The sequence below is a fragment of the Micropterus salmoides genome, unplaced genomic scaffold (genome assembly GCF_014851395.1).
Source record: "Micropterus salmoides isolate LMB-PRFRI ecotype aquatic unplaced genomic scaffold, ASM1485139v1 Ms_hic_scaffold_9, whole genome shotgun sequence".
In the NCBI taxonomy this organism is placed as follows: Eukaryota; Metazoa; Chordata; class Actinopteri; order Centrarchiformes; family Centrarchidae; genus Micropterus; species Micropterus salmoides.
Window position 1 is genome coordinate 11,289,664 of NW_024044681.1, and position 22,830 is coordinate 11,312,493.

Consider the following 22,830-nt stretch of genomic DNA (forward strand, 5'->3'; position numbering starts at 1 on the left):
TATTTCAACAGATGACATATGTGCTTTATTTCGATGGACACCTAGTACATTTCCGGTAACTTTCTGGTTAATTCTGACTACCTTGACGCATCAAGCCAAAGCTAACGCCAAAGGGGCTACAGCATGGGCAGCAGTGGTTTCACAATGCTCGATTGTGTTCACAGAAAAGCGGTAGACCTTTAAACATATAGCAGAATGTTCCTAGCGCCATCTGCTGAACCGGAGCACTCAACGTCTCATCATTGCAAACTAGCCATTTTTAAATGTAAATGCTGTGTACTATACATTTGACAGCGTGCTCACTCATATACAGCTTCTCCACTTAAAGTGAGTTTAATTAAATATGAGTAGCGCACCATACCGTATCCGGTAATTTATCCATAAAATAGCATACCAGGATTAATATTAAACATTTAAAAAAAACAATTGGCAAATCTATCAACATGTGAACCCATGGATTTTGGAGCTCTTAATGGTCTGACTTGCAATAATAATAATAAACGAAATGCAATACAGCCTGCCCTGTTCCAGTTATAATTTTCTATGGTAAAAATAGTTGTAGTTGGCTAGTCGGATGAAAAGCTCAACAATGTAAAAGTATCTACAGGTTAATACCACAGACTACAGTCTACGGTTTATACTTTATTATACTAGTAATGTCGCCTTCAAAGACTTCCGCAAATGGTAGATCAAATGGACTTTAATCACTCACCTGCGGTATTTAAACATGCAATACATCCATAAACTGTATAAAAGAATCCTGTACTAGGTGGTTTACCTCAATAAGAATAGCTATAATGACTGATAAATGAATAATAATGATAATTATTATTATTATTTGGATCCGTCCATCTCATTCACGCTTTTCCATCTTCGACTTATTTCCTAGCAAGACAGACAGAGCTCTTGAGCTTTGATAAATCAGCAGTTTATCAGCAATGTTACAGGACATATGAAAAATCACAAAAGACAAAAAAGCAAGTCAAAGACACGCATAACTAACAGTCTGTTGCACAAAAGACCATTTGTATTTCATATTTCCGACGGTCCATGAAAGCAGCAGAAACATTTGTAAACACACTGAACGCTCGCTCGTCGTCTACGTAAATCGCGTACGCTGCGAATCATCCAATGCGTGGACGACACATTCGGGCGCACATTCTACAGAAATAACGAGAAGGCGGCGCTGCGACGCTCCTACTACGCAGTGCGGGTGCGCGGAGGAGATGTCGGCGGGGAGGAACTAGACACATTATTGACGTTATTCCTCTGTACGCAATAAAGATTTCTTATCTGAGCTGCAGTGAACTATAGAGCAAATAATGGGAAGGAGTATACGTGGTGTTATATACGCTGAAAACCTGGCTGTCTCCACCGAACACCGACTTTTGCTTTTCAGCGGTATTTTCAGGAGGGACTAGCTTCGGGAAAGCAAGCAAGCTAGCAGGACAGGCTTGCTAGCAAAACTGCTACCTTATTGTGGCCCTCAACAAACCTCCCCGCTAGAATCCGTCGCATGCACAGAAAGAAAAAATGGTGAGAACTGCTAATGTGTTGTGTCATAAATTTAGCCAGCTTTTTCAGCAGTGTTATAATAAATCCTTAATATGTCACGTTTTGTCAACATCAATTGTCAAGAGGGCCAGCTAGCTTGTTATCGTGCTACAAGGTTGACAGCTTCTGTCACCTGCCTGCGGTCTCGTATGTAGAGAGGCCTTTTTACAGTTCAGTGATCTTGTTTGTTGCTGTATGTCTTCACCTTGTAGAGCGTGGATTACAGCCTCTTTTGGAATAAAGTCAGGGTCCCCGCAGTTCGGTAACATTGGCGTTGTTTACACTTTTGTTCCAACAAAACGTCAACTTTTACAAAGTCAGAATCAACTTTATTGGCCAAGTATGTGTGCACATACAAGGGATTGTTGTTTGTGGTTTTTCTCAATGTGCGTACACACAGTTCAAAAAAGAAAGACATAAAAATAAATATATAACTATAATTTGCTAGACAAGTCGGTGAATAGATGCGCATATATAATAAGTTAAAATGAACAACAACTTACAATGTGTATATACAAGTCAAAATGTTTCTGTAAATTGTAAACTGGAATACAATCCTGCAAGGTTGCAGAGTGCAAATAGTGCTGTAATAGATATTGAATGATTTCAACAATGATATAAAACAGTGTGTATTTAAACTATAAGATATATAATTTATGATTTGTAGTGCATTGGGTGATTTGGTGCTACAGTTTTATATTGCACAGGATTGTTTTTGGACATTTTATGAATGCTGCATCCCATCTTGATAACGCTGTAATTTGGAAGATAAAATCACAAGTAGAACTTCCATGGAAACTAGTCTTGCTTGCTATACTGGTGGCGAGTGTTGACTTGCACATGCAGGTAGCTAAAGAATCGCTTAAGGAATGAAGTGATGACAAGGTGGTGAGACGTCTCTGAACACTTGATAGGTTGTTAAGGTCACTCACATTCAGGAAAGTTTAGGGTTGTATCCAGGACTGCTACTTGCTTCTGTTTTTTTTTTTTTTTTCTTTTTACCACTTTCTCTGTTAGAAACCTCTGTGATACTTGAGATTATTACTTAAATGTTGGTACATTGTGTGTGTGTCCATATGCAGGTGTACTTGTTAAATCCTATAGAGAACCTGAGAAGCTACATCAACAACCGTCCACCGCTGGTCATTTTTATGATCAGCGTCAGTGCAGTGGCCATCGCCTTCCTGACTATCGGTTATTTCTTCAAGATTAAGGAGATCAAGTCTCCAGAGTTGACTGAGGTGAGTCATATCCACATGGTACTTTGAAAGGGATGAAATTATATGGTCAGCGCGATTTTGTGTATGCTGTCAATTATAGTTCTTAGAAAGAAAGAAATCGGCCAAAATCGGAATCTGCAGTTCTGTTTCCAGTTCATAAACCATTGCATGTTGATCTGAACACAATCTACATGCAGTGGTTTGCATATGCAAATCAAAAAGGCTGTAGGTAGTGTCACACTTGTATGTATTACAAGGGAAGTTCTGTGCATGGCCATGAACATTTCACATGTGGGAAAATATGATTTAATTTACTTGTCAAGTCCAGGTGTAAATTAGATAATAGATGTTCGGTTAATCACAACAGATTGTCCGGTATCCTACAATTAAAACACACTTACTCCTTCTCAGGATTGGAACACCTTTCTGCTGCGCTTCAATGAGCTGGACTTCTGTGTGTCAGAGAATGAAACGATAAAGCACGGTCTGAACGAGTCGACAACGCCAGAGAGCATGGTTGTGACCAGCGGCCAAGCTCGTTCCAGCACCCAGGTTCCCCTCCTGCTAGAGGACTCGGGTCCCATCAACATCTCAGTCCCCATCACTCTCACGCTGGACCCCCAGCGCCCGTTTGGAGGGTACTCTCGCAATATCACCCACCTGTATGCTACAGTGCTGGGGCAGCAAGTTGGCCTATCTGGTAGGTTCTCTTCCTTGTCATTGCTAGTTTATATTTGACCTGTATTCAGTGTTGAGAAAAAGCTTTGTTTGTGTTTAATAGGAAATCAGGTTGGCTGTGTTTGTACGCACCTATTTGTGACCCTTCCCTCTCCAATGTAATTCCTAATTCCTAATAATCATATATCTGTTTCACACCATTTCACTTCCTGAAAAATATTCTCCCATGGAAAAAAAAAAGTGTCATTACTTCACCTTCTACAGTGTAGCCAGAAAGAAAAACTTGTACCATAAAATTTACCATTGCAATAAAGCAATCATGCCTTGCTGCCACAGGTTGTGAATATACAACATGTACATGACAGCTGACATAGACACATGCAGTGGGCTACAAATTGGAATTTTATTTGGCTCAATATATCAAATTCAAGTAGTTTAAGTGTTGCTCTGCATTGACACTGATCTTATAGATTAACTTGGGACGACACTAAATCTCACAAAGCTGGAATTCTGAAGATGGAGTCAACTCTGTTGCTTGCAACAACACATCTGTTTAGCTGCAGTTTAGTGCAACACATTTACAACAAAAACATTGTTATTGCTTCGTAATAAGTTATTTGTCATGTGAGAATTGCATTCAGTCTGTAGTGACCTGGGGCCTCATTTAGAATAATGTTTTTAGATTTATACTTGAATTTGTTGTCAATTATACTTAATAATAAATAATACTTAAAAATACTGGGACTTAAGATAATTTTTGATGGTTGCTTATGCTTGATTCATAAAAGTTACTGATCTTAAAAAATCTTGCTTACGCAGGTCCTAAGAATTCCCTTTTTGACCTACTCACCTGTGATCTATAAATCTTAAATCTTACAAAAGACACGTATTATTTTGTGGACTAACTAGTGGATTGATACAAAGCCAAACATGTAGCGTAGAGTGATAATTCCTATCACATTGCTCATAAAGCTAATGCAAAGTTTATCACAGGCTTGGGTGCATATGCTTCCCAAACTGCAGTATCCCCACATAACCAGCAGTAAAATCGCTTACTTCGAGTCTATATTTTGCTTAGAGATAAGATAATTTCCACATCAAAGTAAGATTTTATAAATAACTACTTATATGTGGTTTTCTGCGCAAGTCATACTTTACGTAAGTCCATTTTGTAAATGAGGCCCCTGGACAGTTTTTGTGTGATTGCTGCATGGAGGGTGCGACTTTGTCCTTTGTATGGGTTTTAACTTACCTCTTTGTGTGGTGTCTTAGACATGGTGGGCAAACAGTGGCAGCGTTGTGTAACGTTAAGCCAGTTCCATTTAGTCCTCCTAAAGGTTTCAGACCTTAAAGGTTTCAGAAGGCAGTGAATACCACTGGCTTTGAGCTTCTGATAACATTATTGTCTGCATGTTTAGGTGTGTGTTTGTGAACTTTCCCTTTTGTCTCCTGTGACAACACATACTCTAAGTGCATGTGTTCTTTTCTTGTTCCCAGACCTCTGACCTCTGACCTCTGATATATATATATATACATATATATACACACACACACTCCTAAATTTTTTCTACATACATAAGGGCTGCAGCCAACAATGATTTTAGTAATAGAGCATTCTACAGATTATTTCATCGATTCATTGAGTAATCATATAGAAGTATTTTTGCTTGGCACTTAACAATTGCTAAATATTTCAGAGCTCGCATGTGTCTGGAGCAAATAGGGGTTAAGTGTCTTGCTCAGGGACACATTGGTGGATGTGTCACAGTGGGGAATTGAACCCTGGTCTCTCACACCAAAGGCATGTGTCTTATCCACCGTTCCAGCACCACCCCACATACTATATCGGGGCTCAACGTTTACTGTCCCTCCCTCAAAAAGTTATCTGTGTTACAACAAAACTAAAGACTTAAGAAGAAGATAAGTTATGTTAAACTGTTTGATGCATTAAACATGTTTAATCGGTTATTAAATACATCCTGGATATTAAAAAAACAAAACTAAAATGTAATCACAGTTAAAATTACAAAAAAGAAAAAGGTAATAGTTAACAAAAGAATTTTCTTTTAAAACAAAACATACTATCTGACTCAAACATATATTTTTAATGGAAAGTCTGTTGAATCCTTTATAATTTAATGACAAGAAGAAAGTAGAAAATCAAGACATCCCAATACCTTCCCAAGTGTTCTGCTGAAGACTTGAATGTGGTACTTCATGTGGTATAAAAGGGTCACATTTACAGAAAACCTACTTCAGGTGACTCAGGTTCAGTCAGAGACATCACAAGGATGATCATTTGTAGCTAATGTTAACATAGTTACATTTAGTGGAAAATGTTGCCATTTCAGCGAGAACTCCAAATATTCAAGCAGCAGTGACACTTTTGCTGGAGAACTGACCCTCTGCATAACAAACACATACATGAAAATAATATTTTCCAAAGTGAAGGAGATGCAGCACAAAAACCCTTAACATGAGGGTGTCAGCAGAAGAATAGGAAAAGACTGGAAATGCATGTAATGTTGACACAACAACATCTATCCTCAGTCACACCCTCAGTTTGACTGACTCTGTCCGTTTGCAGTTTAATAGATATTGCAGAAGCATGGCAGTGTTTCCCACAGAATGACAGTGTGGTGGGGTGTATTTATATATAAATAGGAAATATTAAGAATATATGAACTATTTATATTAGGTTATTGCTTATGTCACCATTTTAATTCTACTTAAGTTTCCACCTTATTTTAGTGTTTATTCACAAACTACTTCAACCTGCTCACCTTGGTTTTCCCTTCAGTTCTGTTTTTCTTTTCTCTAAACACACACATCAACTCATACTACAAACACACACACACACACACACACACACACACACACACACACTCTCACTCTCTCTCTCTCTCTTTGTGTGTTTTTCTGCAGAGCATGTGCGATTGTCAGAAAGGGTAGAGCGAGGGGGGGGGGGGTTGTCCATTAGTTTATCAGTTGCGAATGGCGTGTTTGTCTCAGATGGATAAAAAAAATTTAATAAAAAATGTTACAGTTGGTAGCCAAATATTCTTTGGCTGTTTTCCCTTTATACATCTGGGCGGCCCGCCCAAGTAAAGTCTGGGATGTGTGGGAAACACTGCATGCAGAATCAGTCTGTTGTTCATGATCAGGGGTGTGGCTTGGCATGAGGTCAAATATTACTTTCTAGGCATCTAAATTGTTTTAGTGTGATCATGGCGAATCACAAGCAATTATTCCCATGTCAACATAACAGTTAAAATAATCTAGATATGTAAGTTACATGCTTATAAATTGTGCTCATCGTTGCAGGGCTTCCTAACAACAACTTGGTGTGATTAACATGTGAAAGTAATTTGGAAAAACTGACAGTTTTTGGTCGTTGTGTTAATTTTTTAACAATCAAGTGTTCTCGTTGAATTTTCACGTTTTTGTTTGTAGGCCGGGAAGCCCATGAAGAAATAAACATCACTTTCACCCTGCCTTTATCCTGGAACTCAGACGACTGTGTACTGCACGGCCACTGCGAGCAGGTGGTGTTCAGCACTTGCATGACCATCACGGCGGCCAGCAATATCTTCCCAGTCACAGTGTGAGTTGGACTGCCTCCCTGACTCATAGGGACACACTTTATATCTCTGCCTAGAGCCGGGTGAGACTGCCATCTGCATGGTGGAGTGTTGTAAATTGAGACGCTGAGGCTGCATTTGCTGTGTGCACCACAATGCAGTCACATTGTTTTATTTGTTCTTCACTTACATAAATGAATTGTTTAGCTTTCATTCACATGAATTTCATGATGACTTTGCCCTGGGGTCAGTGTACATTTTCAAGCATCTTATTTGAACTGTATGCCATTTTGTTTTGATTAGTGAAGCATGTCAAATTGAGCGAGAGGAAATAATCTCATGTAGCAAATCAGGAAATTGTCCTGAACAGGAGCTGGCTGAGTGAAAATGGAGAGGATTTGAGGATATCTACAGGCTGCCGTGTGTAAAGTTTTATTCCTTTCCAAGTATCAACAAGGATGTTTGTTTGCGTTCAGCTGCCCGTTCCACACCTGCGCAGTGTGCACCACAGTCGCTCTCACGCATCACTGGTAGCATGTTGGGCAGTAATACTGCAATATTACTTTTCCCAGTAAACAGTAATGTAACTGATTGCTATTTCCTAAATACTTATTACAGTTACTAATCCAAGTAACGTAACCTGCTGCAGCTACTAAATGAAATCATCAGCTAAAGCAACACAGCAATGTGAAACCCCGGCCACTGCTGCCAGTGATGCTTGGACTCGTTGGGAGAGAGTGGCGTTATATCACCCAGTAATAAGTACATAGAGTAGCTACTATTACTTTTTTAAGTAACTAGTAGGAAATAACTATTATTTCTGAGTAACTTGCCCAACACAGAGTTGACAGTAAGTATGTCTAATGTTTACTTTGACTTTGTTGTCGATTGAGAAATCCCACACACTGCTCCTTTAACGTCTGTGTAGAATAGAATGTTAGTTTCTTTCATGTTGTTTGTGTATATACTCATTGGTACCTTAAATCAAGAGTGTTTATTTTTCTGTGCGTTGAAGCAGCAATACCGAAGGCCAAGCAATCGGCCCATTCCGAACACGTGTGTTTTGAACAGGCACCAATGTGGTGAAATGTGGCCCCTTCAGGGATCAACAGTACCATGTCTTATCAGTCTTGGGGAAAAAACATTGCAGCTAAAGTGGAGATAGAGAGCTGTCAGCAGTGTGATTTAAAACCTGCCAGATATATTTAGTTTCATTAAATGTCAGATGTGACTTAGTTATTGTTAGTTTGTCATTGCCTCCAAGGTGGACAACCACTTTCAATGTCTTACTATATCTCACACTCTCTTAAATGGGAAGTATTATCGGATATTAGTTATCTTGGATACTGCTGCCCTCTTTGTCTTTGTACCGGTATATAGATTTTTGCTTTATTACTATACATTGTCTAGCCTGACATCCCATTTTTGTCCTTTCTGTACGTGGAACTGCAATGGTCAATATTGAATAATAAGGCATTATGACATAGATAAACATGAGTAGAACATCTTCAACTTTTCTTCCGTCATTGCCATAACCAACATAACGTGAACAGTTTCGTGACACCAGTCAACAGATATCAATCTTTGTTTTGGTTTGTAGGCAGCCACCACACTGCGTGCCAGAGACATACACCAATGCCACTTCTTGGTACAAGGTGTTCACCACAGTCCGCGACTCTGATACTAAGTACAGCCAGGACTACAATCCCTTCTGGTGTTATAAAGGAGCCATCGGCAAGGTGTACCATGCACTCAACCCAAAGCTTACGGTCATCGTTCCTGATGTGAGTCATCGCCTCTTTTCTTTTTTTTTTTGACAGTAGACATATTCTGACTCAGGTTCAAGTGTCTGTTTTTTTTTTCGCTGTGTCTTAGTTAACTTGACTAGAAGCATCTGAGTCAACAACACTGTATTAAATATGTGCCTTTAGGCAAACAACATCTACTTTACAATCTACCCATTTCCTATTTATTTGTCTTTTTTGTCAATTTAAACTCTACAGACAACCTTTTTTAAAGTTTCTGTGCAAGGTTAGAACAGCTGTAGAACAATATTTGCTTCAACGTAATTAGAAGTGTGTTCTAAATAAGTATTTTATACCTTCACATTTTTTTTTTTTTCTTGAATCTTGTATTCAGAAAGTAATTTATAAAACAAAACAACAAAACCCAAATATGGAACTTATCAGGCAGGGTATATGATCACTCACCCCCTCATAAGACAAGGTAATAGTGACCGAGCACAAAGCCCATTATGAAAGCCCTTTAGTCTTCTGTACTGATGGTGGTAGATTGTTCCAGGATTACAATGATCCCATTGACAGGCCGCAACTGGGCACTGAATGGTCCAGTGGGCCTGAAAACAATTTGAAAATATATGCTGTGCCTGTGCAGTTACCTGATCTCAGCCCACTTGAACACAGACTATTTGGCAGTGGTGCTTGAGGCAGCCTTTTCCACCATCAACAAAATAACAGAGAAATGGATTGACACTTAATGTTACCATTCCTTCCTATATTTAGGGAGCCTAAGTGTCTGGAAAATGAGCCTTTATGTATTTAATATTAAAAAGACTCTTCAAAAGTATATTAGATAGTAGCACGTAATTTTCATTACTGGCTACTCTCATGGCCATGAAGTTATTTTTAAAAGACTCTGTTTCCCTTAGACATTTTTACCGCTAATGTTACTTCCTCCTGATGGAGCTTGCTACAGTTATGCAACGGATACGGCCCTATGAAATCCGTTTTAATTTGCTGCCAGATTACGTTTTTCCAGCCGAACCCCCAAAACAGTGGTTGGGGAAACACTGATCTATTTGTGGTGTAGAAAGGACAAACATAAACAAACAATCATGATAATCCACACATTGTGGCGTGAGTTATTAAACTGTCCTCATGATAAGAAAAAAAACAGTGGTGGAAGAACACAGCACACATCATAAGGGTGTACTCCAGCTGTGGTGAGAAAGTGAGCAGAAGAAATCTTTCAACATGTAAACCTGCACCATAAACGCTGTAAAGTATCTTGGAAGGAATTGATAAAACCTCAAAGCCGGCACAATAAAAAAACTACTATTCCAGAGTCTTGTACTACATTTAAAAGTTATAATAGAACAAACATACCGAGGTATCCTGTATATTATATTGTACTAGTAGGCGCTGGCAGTAGTGCCACACTAAGAGTATATCATAGGCATTTTGTGTAGTGAGCCAGTAAAAATCCTAAATTGCATAATAATAATTACATTTGCATTTACTCTTTGATATTTAACTCTTTCTTACACTTTCTTACCAGGATGACCGTTCCCTCATCAACCTGCACCTGATGCATACAAGCTACTTCCTCTTTGTCATGGTCATCACTATGTTCTGCTATGCTGTCATTAAGGGTCGGCCTGGCAAAGTACGGCAGACCAACCTTGACTTCTGCCCTGAGAAGGTACAACAGACACCAGCAGTGCTATATGACCTGAACAGGTAGTTTCTGCCAAGCATTAACTGACCAGTGATTGGTTACAGACATGATCCAATCAGACTGCTGATTCTCTGCTTATTGGCTAGGCTATTGTCCAAAACATGTAATGGTTGTTTTTTAACACATGAACTCCTTATTGCTTTAGACGTAAAGCATGAATTATGACTACGGCCCATGTTAACATAACACATTTGTAATTATGCTTTGACTGGATATGTTTGAAGTGTTTATAACCGGTACTTGTTTTGTTGGTAACTTCACAAGAAAGACATAAAACCTGTGAGCACAATGTTATGTGTGGCTGGTGGTGCTCAGCTGTTCCTGATACATGCGTAGTTGAATCTGCCTCCCTGAGGTAATGGAATATATATGTCCTCTTTGGTCTTATTGCTTGTTTTAGCACAATACACACAACAGGATTACCCACATGTATCACTTCATCACAGCCACTGTACGAGGAGCCAGCTCACAACAGTCCGGGGAATAACAGTTTTAGGATAGGTCCGCCAGCTTTGACTCATTTTCTGAGTCAGGGAAAACAGATTGTTAGCAAATTATAAAAATTTTTGACAAGGGCGGGTGGGGGTGGGGCCGAGTCTAGGTTCTGCAGTTCTTTATCTTAGAGTTCACTTGGGTTGTCTGTGTTTGTTATGTTCCTCCATGCAATATTTAAAACAAATCTGTTGACAAGACATATGTTCATATCTTGTTGTTTAGATCTATTGATGTTAAAGAATAGCTCCACAAATTAAGCTCCGCTCACTCTGTGATAAACATTTTCTGTAGCTGCTTCACAATAAAAACTTAGTGCCGGTTTGCTGATGGTAAACTTTTAAGGTGAAGCAGCAGCAGGAAATGTTTGGTTTGCATCAGCAGTGTTTAAACAAAGCTGTGCTATGGCTAGAGCGATCAGCTGTGAGGCGCAGTGTTCGGGGCTAACCCAGGCCAGGGAAAATGCAGATTTAGATAACATTTGGGGTCCTTTATAGGATAATTTTGGTGTGAATTGAGATGTTCTTCGCTTACTTTCTAGTTTTGCAAAAAGTTTAGTGATTTCCTCACAACAGTGGCTTCCTGACTGCTTACTGAAGAGATCTGATGTCCTTACATGCATAATTCTTAAAGCTATTATGTTCAGGATTTGAATTTGGTTGATTTTGGTACCATTAAATGGCATGCAAAATTACCTAAGGAAATCTGATCAACCTTAAAGAATATTTTCTGTTAACTTGTATGTATCTATTTTCACTACTCCTGTCCATATTACTGTTTTTTTGTGGTGGTGTGTGTGTGTGTGTGATGTTTCTATCAAGGATTGTAAGATTGTTTTACTGCATGCAGCAAAATATACAGCAATCCCTGTGATGAGTAATTAAGCTGCACTAAAACCCCATTTCTTCTGTTGCAGGTGGCGCTGTCAGAGGGTTAAAAGGACATCAGAGAGCTATGTCAGAACTTATCTGTAACATGGACAAACTCAAAGAAACAGAAGAAATAAAAATAAACATACCAGTTGCCTAGTGAACCTTGAAAATACAATAAGGAACACAAAAGCTCTGTGAATGCATTACTCTTGCAATGTTGGGTTTCTCCAACCAAAGATATACAAGTGCCTGTATCTGTCGTGTAAATATTTGTAGGAACTCTGATATTTTGTTTCCTTTTTCTTTTCTTTTCTGTTTTATTATTGTTTTATTATTTTGCCTGAGTCCCCCTTGTGCCATGTCAGAACATGCAGTACATAAACTGAGCAGAAGGCCAGTCCCAAGAGCTTCACAGCCATTTTTCTAGCGGTCATTTAGTCTCATTTACCAAACAAGATAGAAAAATACACAGAGAAGTGGGGTTATGTGAAAGATTTTATGGCCATTTGTCACAGATTTGATATGAGTTTTTGCTGTAAATGTTTGGATATCTCAAAACTCCCATGATGAGAGAACGCATGAGGTTTAGTCAATAAAGATGCTTGAATACACAGGTGGAGGTATTTGCTTGAGGATATCCTTGTAACACCTAAATTAAATCTTCTGTGCGCTTGTCATTGCAGTTTCAACAGGGAAGAAACTTAATTTACTTTACACCACAATGTAATCAGAAGTCGGATCAGAATTTGGACATTGCATAAAGTCTGTTCAAAAGTAGCAATTAGTTTATTTAATTGAGCTGTCAGTTATATTCAATCTTCAGTAAATTAACACTTGTTTCCCTGTGTGTCTGCAATGTCAATAAACGGGGAGTGAAGCATTTAGATGATTGCACTGTGCATATTAATATACGAACAGAAAACAACATTAGCAGTAAAGTTAATAAGTCCCATTGTCTCAGTTTGTATCCTACTAGTCTTATCAGTAAGTCCATTAATGGCAGTTAAATAACCTGCGGAACCTGTGGTTGGTGTTAAATTGTTTTTGTTTTGTTAAAACAAGTAGATTTCGCACTAAAATATGATTTTATGCTTTTTGTTTTCTCTGTGGCCTCATCTCTCGCCTGCCTCTTGTCATTTATTTGCTGCCTATTGCTCTGCAGCAGTTATGTAGTTTTGGCTTCTAGACTTCAGTAATGTTCAATACAGTCTTCTTTGTTGCACCTGGATGAAGCAAAACATTGCCTTGCCTTACCTACAATGGACTTGCTCGCTTAAAAATAGACAGGGAGATCAGTTTCTGTCTTTCCAACATTAGCTTGATGGTCCCTTCTTCCACCGCCATCCTCTTTTTGTTTCTTCCAGTGTAAAAAGCCTGTAGTGTGAAATCAAACTTGATCTTGTGATCTTTGTCCTATTAATGTAAATGTCAATTTATTATATTTTAGGATGCTTTTGAATTACTTGTCCTTTTATTTTAAGCAATTTGTTATCAGTTTCATGTGTTCAAGTGTTTGCATAGTTCGTGCCCCTTTAGATTTTTTGCACATTTTGTGTTATTTGTTCTTGTGATTCGGTTTGTCCAAGGTCACATGTAAACAGTCTGCTACTGAACTTCACAAACCTTGTTTCAGTTGGACTCTTCCTGAAAATAAACATCATTTTATATATATATATAACCATTATAATATATTTAAGAATAAATAATTTTATTTTTTATTATTTTGTAGTACAGCAAAATGTGCAAAAAGTCGGTTGGTGTGCGAATGTGTGTAAGTGAGTTTGGGAAATCTTTAGATAAAAAAGGCGGCTTTAGACTGATTCTCTAAAATCTCGTTCCAACTGACTAAGTGTCTGTTATTGAAAGGATACTAGTAACTGTAATGGAATTTCTTCAAAGCAGAAGTCTACATTGACCTGACTGGGCACAGAAAATAAACAAAACAAGGTCTCTGATTTCCTCCAGTAAAATGTTTTTCACCTGCATTGTTGTGAATCTCTGAAACTCCAACTGTAGCTTTAAGAATGGAATTCATACTCGTCCAATAGTTATGTAATTAATATTTTAAGAGAACCACTGACTTTTGACAGTTATGTATTATAAATGTACTGCAACACGGATACGATTTGCAATAAAAAGGACAATAGTGCTCTAATTAGATATGGTTAGTATTGTTGTCAATGTTAAAATCCTGAGTCACCACCCACTGTCCACTGAGCTGTACACACAAATGTAAAATCTGTTCAATTTGTCTAAGCCGACCCTGTAAAAGGTGTAAAATCCAAACCTTCCTACAGTCTCAAGGGAAAAGTAAAGTAGAAATAACAGTCTAAGTCCGCCTTTAATGTCCGTTATGTATGACTTTTTTTCAATAGCAATTACTGATACAGTTTACTTACCTCTGTTATAATTTTGTTCCATAATTGATGTACCTGTTGAATGTACTTTTTTATAAGCAGCATAATCTAAATCTGGGATGCAAGAATTCCAAGTGATTTAAAACTATGATGTAGTTAGATTTTTTTCAGTTGAAAAGGCTTTACTTGAATTGTGTTTTTGTTCAAGTGGTATCCATATATTCTAAGGTTTATCCTTTCGTGGCAAAAATGAATCTCTTGTCACATTATTGTATCCAACACTTTGTTCATGTATGTTGGTGAATGAGTGAAAGGTGTTGGGTTTTGGTTATAATGGTGAAAAAAAGTTTTTACCCCCCTATTGAAAGATGGTAGGACAAGTCTTCCTAATTCTGATGTGTATCATGTTTTGAGCAAGGGTCTGTTGCTTTTTCCGTTATCACTCCTGTGCTTTCACAGTGGGACTTTCAAGGGGGAACTTTTTTCGGGGGGAGAGATCCAGCAGCTCTTATTGGACAGTTGGAAAATTTGGGGGTTGGTTGGATGTGTGTGGCTGAAGGGAATTTGAAGATGTGAATGAAGCATGCCATATTATTGCCAAACCATCATAATTAATGTTGGTAACCTGCATTTACCTGCTTCTTACCCCTCCTTGTGTGATTTACTATAGTCATCCTTGATTAGAAGTGCGTCTCTAAAATTGCAAAATGCATTAATGTTTCATTTAAGTTTGCATTTTTTTTGCATATCACATATTGTAAAACACACCTGCTTTTTACAGGAACAAATCCAAACACAATACTAAATTTTTATCACTTCTGAGCTATAAGAAGTGCAAATTACCATGTTTGTTAAAGGTGGGGTATGCATTTCTGGGGAAATCATGATATAGAGAGAACAACTACACAGCAAGTAATGTAACTAACAGTAGCTAAGTTGTGGGTTAGCAAACTGTTGATTGCAGCTGCGAAGCTAACATGCAGAGGACGAGACAGTCCCAGAGGCAGCACGCCACCTCCAGACAGCAATACCCAAAACACTCCTGCTGCTATAGCAGCATGTCTTGACGAACTAGAAAGTCAGCAGAATGTCTGCTGGGAAGTAATTTAACGTTACCTGACACACAAATCATGGCTGGAATAGTGATGTGTGGCTTGGTCCTAGCCATTTTATTTGTTTCCCGTTTACAGAGCCAGGGCTGTGTACAAGCACCGAATATTTTTTCAGTGCACACTCTCAACATACAGCTAGTAAACCGTGAGGAAGATATTTGCTGCATTTTACAAAAAGCTGTGTATTGGATTAGAATTGCATATCCCACCTTTAAGTGCACATGTAGAGAAATGGATTTTAAAGGAGCAGATGGTTGCTGTTGTAGTTTTTAAACTACTCCACTATATCACTAAGGACTAACAGGCAGGAACCATATTCTCCTTAGTTGCGTCATCTCGGTGTGTTGTAGGCTTTACATTAAGCAAAACACAAGTCTCCAATACAAAGGCTACCATTTCACCTTGTTATCATTTTCTGTCATGTTAGTAGCGCTTACAGGCAAGTATTAAGCCAACTCTGTGCCTTCTGCACTATCGAGCTGCATCCTCCTCCCTGTACATACAGTAGATAGGACCATAAGTTTAATGTGGTTAGAATGTCATTCAAATCCTTTTCCTCTCCAGTGGAACTGCTGTAAATGAACTCAAGTTTAAATAAACTGTCTCTAAAGTTCAACATAATTTTTTCCCTGACCCTCCTTCTCTCCACCACTATAGTTTTTATCACTTTCTACAGGGAGTTTAATGATCTGGTTCTGAAAGTGCAATGCCATGGAATTATTATTAAGTGCTGGAAGTTCAGGGCTCAAGCTGTCTATGTGGGGGTTAAAGAATAAGACCAACAATGTGTGAGCCCATCTTTAAACACAGCTCACAAATATATACAGTAGTTTATTTTTTTTTAAGGGCGAACTGATTTCCTGAAACAGCTGGAAACTATTATGTTTTCCAAATCTCACTCAAACAGGAGTAAAGTGCTTTTTCTGGGACTATTCTTAGCAGAGGATTAATAATCACTGAGAGAGTGAGAATTTATGGCAGCAGGATGGTGTATGTGGTTTGATTCAAAATTAAATACAGTGCCCTTCATCATGATGAAGAAACATGTCACTCAGTGCAACAATGTGCTTCATTTATGTGTTTTCAAAGGTTTTTGGACAACAAAGGAATTTAGCTGTGTCAGGCTTTGGTTACACAGGTATACAAATGTGATTCTGACATTTGTGCAGTTTTAGCTATGTAAATTTAACTCAACTCCTCTTTAGTCATCCTCAAGCCAAGACACTTAAAATACATATGATAAGTTTGCTGGTCGTGGTTGGAGGAAATGATAAAAGTTCCTCACACATTAAACAATGTGTTAGTGAGATTCAAAGGGCAGACGGCAGTGGGGCAGACTTACCAAGCAGGCCTAACCACTGCAGACCTTGATGAACAAAGGTCAAAATAGCCCTCGAGATCCGAAACCACCAAGCGAACCCATCTGACCTAGTGGCAACTCCTGAATGAGTGTAGGTCTAAGAACATTTGAAGCAGCAGGGGGGCTGCTGCTCATCACGATGGTTTTAATGCAAGAAGAACTCAGTTTTAGGTTGAATGAACCTCTGTATTAAAGAAGCTATGCTCAGAATTTGTTGCTATGCTAGTGACACAGCTCTTGGGATGGCAATGTCTGTTGGTCCCCCCTTTGGTCCAGACTGAATTATCTCCAAGTATTTTACAGACATTCATGGTCCACCGAGGAAGAAGCCTTTTGTGATCCCCTGACTCTCAATCTGGCACCGCCATGAGGACAAACTTTTTTTTTAACCTGAAATCATTTCCGTTTTGAACACATGAATTTTTAGATGTATTTTATACCTTTCGGATGGCCACGTTAATAATTATTTGAAGACATTTGTAACCTACTACTTACCACTTGTCTAGTCTGTTTTTGTAGCACTGCATGTGTTGCTCCTTCTGCATCCAGGAGCTGAGCAGAGAGAATAAATGACTCTTAAGTACAGTGTACCAGAACATTTTGTTTGATTAATTACCTCTCCTCGCTAATACAGCCAGAATTAACAATAAGGTGTTTGCCCCCAACACATCCAGCTGAGACTGGACAATTTACAACCTGTCATGATGCATGCTGGAGAATCCCAGTTGAGAATGGTCAGTGTTGGCACAATTGCCCCTTGAGGACATTGAGGAAGTTTGGCACAGTAAATTGATCCTACTAACAAGTATCACCTGGGTATCTAAAGCCTAATATGGCTTATTCATAGATCTCCAGTGTTGCCGAAAAGCTATAAAAACACACAAATCTGCCACATTGTTGCACAGAGTGACATGTTCTTTCATTAACATAAATACAGCCACTCTAGTTCACTTTAATTCAATCCATATAGTCTGTCCTGCTGCTGTAAATGATTTGTTTATGGTTACTTTATTAGGGACCGATACAACTAACATAGATTAACTGAAAACAACAATCCAATGTGTGTATCAGTGTTTTTAGCAGTTGCTAATTTGCAACATGCTCATTACAGCACCAAATATGTGGGCTTTTCATGTGATTTGTGATCAGGCTTGGCATTTAAGAAAAAGGACATGCACCAGACAGTCTTTTAACGGCATAATCTTTTAATTTGTTTTGATATAGTTCTTGACAAACTATATAACATATAAGCAACAGCAATTACATGTGCTCAGTGATTGGAGAAGGAGTTGAGCTGGACTGTCTGGAGGTAGCGACAGAGAAGAGGATGCTGTCCAAGTGGGTTAACATCCTGAACAACGCCTTCCGTTCCACCGCCTCCATGACATGCTGTTTGAAAAGAGAAGTGTCTTCAGCCAAAGACTTATACCCATCCCCAAGGTGTTCCACCGAACAGGAAATGATTACTGCCGGTTTCCATCCAACTGTATAACTCATCTGCACTGTGCTGCAGTATGAACACCAGTGGACTGGGAGGCTGCTGAAGTCTAATTTCATTTTAATAACATTTTCCTTACCTTTTGGCACAGAGCAATACATTTACAACTTTTTACTTATAATTAAATTCATTTTGCACACATGTATGCATGCACATGTTTAAAAGGGCATACTTTATACTTTTTTGTTAGCACTTGCGTTTGACACTAGTTTTTTTTTTTTTTTGCAGTATTAGTAGCAGTTGCAGTACTTCTGTGACATGCAAATTTCTCCCTGGAGATGAATAAAGTAAGGGAAAAACGCACTGAAGAAAGAAATGACTGCATACTGACACATATACATGGATAAAGCACCTTATCTTCCACACAGGTGAGCAGTACAGCACACACTCCTTGGTGACCCAAAGTAAGTAGTAGTACACAGTGTATGGTGAATGTAAAAGGCTTGTGCAAGCAGGAGTAGTTAAAGACTGTCCAAGCAGAGTTGAGTGGTAATGTGTAAAATACATATAGTGCGGTGAAATTATGTGTAATTTCAGAGTAAGGCACCTGACTACAAATCAGCCTCTTAGCTGTGCCGACAATACAGTACGTTAGAGCTTCTGTGTAAAATGGGAGGAGGTAAAGAGGAAATTAAGATGCCTTCTGTCTCATGTTTGCTTCTATTAGTTGATATTTGATTTGAAGAATGGTTGGTGAGACCCAGTGGTTGTCATTAGCTTTTGTGAATGTTATTTTTAAAATGTCCATGTGGCTCAGAAATGTGTACTGAAAGCCAGCAGGCATGGAGTGATTAATATTCAAAATCACATCCTGATGGAAATCCCCACAAAGATAATAATAAATACCATTAAGCCAGAGACTTGTGTAGGAGCCAAATATGTTATTATTGTCTGCACTGACAATAAGCAGGTAAAGTTGGGGGTGACGGTTCAAAGATAGTACACAATAAGTGAAAAATACAATAATATATGTCATTTAAAGTTATATAGGGCAGGCATACCTCTCCAACCTTTTTAGCACATATGGCCAAAAGAAGGCTCCAAAACACCGCCAGACATGGAATCTCAAGACTTCAAGCACTCAGTTTTGATGCCCAAACTTCTCACACTATTCTCATTTAACAACACTTCATATAACAGACTTTCCCTTCTTTCAAACAGACCAAATGTAGATGCCTCTAAGTGAAAGAAAATTAATTTACTTTATGTGGACAAGCCTGTAAATAATCTGACTTAATTAAAACCCTCTTTGGTTATGTATATTAACTTTCTTTAAAGCTGCACTAATCTATATTTTTGTATTAAAAATGGTTCAAATGACAATTATGTTATGTTTTTCGTAGTGACCCTGAGCTATATGCCTCACTTTTAGCAATTTTTTTGGGATTTCCAGCCGGCAACTTGGTTCTTATCACCTGCAAAACAGCATGCAGCTGTTTTCAGCAAAAAAGCTATAAACCCACTGTACACTACCTGCTCAGCACCAAACGATTGACAGGCAGTATTATCAACTACATGGTGAACATAGTGAAGTATTTAGCAACTGAAGAGACATATTTCTCTAAGGAGTTAATGGAGAGCAAAATTATGGTGAAATGACAGTGAAAATTTGACTTACATTGTCTACAGTAGCCAGAAACATGACTCCAGATGAATGATAATATTGCTCTATGTGGATGTTTAAGCAGGCAGTTGTTGCTTACATGACTGCATATTGCATGACTTCATGACTTTTAACACCAATAGGATAATAATAATGATTCTAAGTTAACAATTTCAAGTGTTCATGGGAGAGAATATATAAATGGACAATACCCACTGTCCAAATAAGCATTTTCACAACAGTTGGATATGTTAATGAAGGTAAAGCACAGGTGGAACTTATATTAATCATGGGTGGGCCAATTTCAGAACCTTGCTATTGTGCATGTTAGCTCACTCGCATGGAAGCCATGCCACGACAAGTCAAAATGTCATGGCTTTCTCAGAGGTGTTCTTTCAAAAATAGAGGTTTATTACTGAGGTAGTTCCAAGTGGTTGCGTTGTGCTGGACTGCTTCATCTGGAAATGTGTCTCAAAGATTTGTAGCACCTTGGTAGCCAGACTGTATATTCTGCATAACGTTACTGGTTTGATTCCAGCGAATGACCTGTGTTGCAAGCCACAAAAAAATCTTTAAAAGAAATGTGTTTCTACTATCTTCAACCTTCATGTATAAAAATAATGAAGTCCAGTTAAACTCCGCTGCATACTATAACCTCAAAAATAAACCAATTTTTGGGGGGGATTATTTTAGTATTCAATACACGATACAGTTGACATACTTAAAATATCTGAAAATATGTTGATCTCTTCATCTGTAACCAGGAAATCCACTGTTAGTGAGCCTAAAAGTAGTGCGTCAGCTGATTGCTAAGTTGCATCACTGATGATGTCACAGGCCAATCTGTTCCACACTTCAATGTTTAATCATTCATTCATTTTTATTTCCAGAGAGCTGGAGCTTGTTGTCACAGAGTACAAAGTTGTGTGGAATAATAACATCCCCTGTGGATACTAAAAATTTAATTATTTGCTGAAGCAGGACCTCTGTGTTGTTACCACCAGAGGGCAGGGTTAGCAGACATATGGGTGGGTGACAGGCCTAGTGTATATTGTGTTTCTTCACCATTCTCTCTAAAATGAATTTCTAATAAATGTCTGTTACTGGCAGTGGATCTTTTCAGGGCAGATACACTCAATATAAATGTGTGTACCCTGATATAAATATTTGCTGTTTTGTCATTTGTCTACTAAAATCCACCCAGACAGTTTAACGTCTTGGTTGAATGAGTACTTTATTTTAAATATGACACGTAAGCATCACAGGGCCTGATGCTTCTCAGGCTACATGTTGACACGTTTAGCTTCTAACAGCCATTTCTAATGGAACACAGTAACTAAAACCATAAAATATATCATTGCAGTCATTTCCAAGTCAAATTTTCGGCCTTTGAATCAGCAGAGAAATTTGGTTTAATCTAATAGCACACATTATTTCTGTGTTTAGAGCAGTCCCACCTCTGAGCAGTATTGCAGAGTTAAAACCTAAATGCATGAGCCTGGTGATGTGTGAGAAATGTTGTCATTATGTGTCTGCGTGCCATAACAATGCACAGCCAAAATTAAGGTTAGAATTTCAGGCGTCAGTATGGGCCATTATGAACAAGCATATTTGAAAAGATCACTTTTACCCTTGACTCTGTCATTTACAGTGAATTCCTGGGTGACAGGAGTGGCAGAGTCTCCTTGGAACGCTTGTTAAGAGACCATTAATCAGATTTCTTCAGACACGGCATGCAATTTGGCAGCAATTGTTTGTCCTTTTTCATTTAAGCTCCTACTCTGAATAACAACAGCAAAAATCAAAGGCTGCTTTAGGACTCAGTTGTGTACAAAGCTGTTTGTTAGAGCCCAATAGATAAGAAACTGTTATTTAGCAAAGGGAAATCAGCAGCCAAGAAGGGAAGTTGGAGTTAAGACAGTCACATTTACTTCTATCTCTGCAGATTTTTCTTTCAGAAGTTAATGATCAAGGACACAGCTGGTAAAAATAAGGCAACAGCTCATTCACCAACAGATACAGAGTACTTGGCCTGGATGGAATATGGACTGAATATTATATTGAAAATGAAACTCACAATTAAAATTAATGGGCTTGTAGGACAGGGAAGTCTGCTTGGGTGATGAATTATTCACTTCTTTTGACCAAAATCGTTTCATAAAGAGAAACGTTTTAAATAAACCAGAGGGAGATACTGAGAGTGCACTGCCTGTCACAAAATGTCCTACATGAAACCACAATAAACAACTATTCATTTAATTTTCATTTCTATCTTTTGATACTGAAAACATTGTAGTTACTCATCCAAGTAGTCTGATCATCAGACAGGTTCTAAACAAACCAGGACTATCTTAACCATTTTATCTGGTGGTAAAAAGTGTCAGTAATCATCACTCATTGCACAGAAAAACTGTTTGTGCACAACCATGTCAAGTAACGTAGGTCAAAGTTGAACCATGTTGTCGGATGGTAATTTTACTGTTTAGCAGTGTACCAGATCTCAGAGATGTAGTTGGTGATTACATTTTATTATATCACTGATACACATGGTGGACAAAATTACAAAAATGAGACCAAGGTTGTTAACCTCTCATTCCAGTAAAATTCCAATATCCAATAATATCCAAAGTAAATTGAATGTAGTTCTTTAATCATTTGGAATAAATGCATATGGTTTTGGGTTTCTCTGAAAGACAACACTCTGTAGTGTCTAACCCAAAAGTCTGGAATTGATTAATATAAGTTTAAACACACTAAAACTAATATATTTTTTCATTTTCAATGAGCATGCAGACAACTATAGCTGGGACTTATTAGCTGGAAATCACTGTGGGTCCACAGCATAAAGCCTAGTCCAAGTTTAAGTTTTATACCGATGCCATGAAAAATGCACCATCCGTTGGCGGGAAGCGGCTGTTGCTGCATCACTCCTTGTTGGTAGCTCGACACAGATGTGTTTTTTTGCTGTTAGATCATGAACTTCCTACTTAAAACTGGATATTGTTATTTCAGAATGTTATTGGCTA

At 38.3% G+C, this 22,830-nt stretch overlaps 1 protein-coding gene and 1 long non-coding RNA gene across 3 annotated transcripts; one reads left to right on the forward strand and one right to left on the reverse strand.

Annotated features, from left to right (window-relative positions):
* Nucleotides 1-1,190: 1,190 nt before the first annotated feature.
* Nucleotides 1,191-15,959, forward strand: tmem248 (transmembrane protein 248). Of its 2 annotated transcripts, none has more exons than XM_038707694.1 (7): nt 1,191-1,536; nt 2,637-2,795; nt 3,186-3,474; nt 6,906-7,056; nt 8,634-8,817; nt 10,331-10,512; nt 11,919-15,959. In XM_038707694.1, exons 1-7 carry the CDS (start codon nt 1,534-1,536, stop codon nt 11,974-11,976), a joined length of 1,026 nt encoding a protein of 341 aa, XP_038563622.1. In that variant the 5' UTR covers nt 1,191-1,533; the 3' UTR covers nt 11,977-15,959. The 2 variants fall into 2 exon arrangements, with proteins under 2 accessions (XP_038563622.1, XP_038563623.1); XM_038707695.1 differs by having other exon boundaries at nt 1,192-1,536; nt 10,331-10,474.
* Nucleotides 15,960-17,887: 1,928 nt separating this feature from the next.
* LOC119896026 lies at nt 17,888-19,972 on the reverse strand. Its single transcript, XR_005443153.1, has 2 exons — nt 19,820-19,972; nt 17,888-18,092 (listed from the first exon to the last, which is right to left on the reverse strand). It is a non-coding gene; the product is annotated as an uncharacterized LOC119896026 (long non-coding RNA).
* Nucleotides 19,973-22,830: the final 2,858 nt, after the last annotated feature.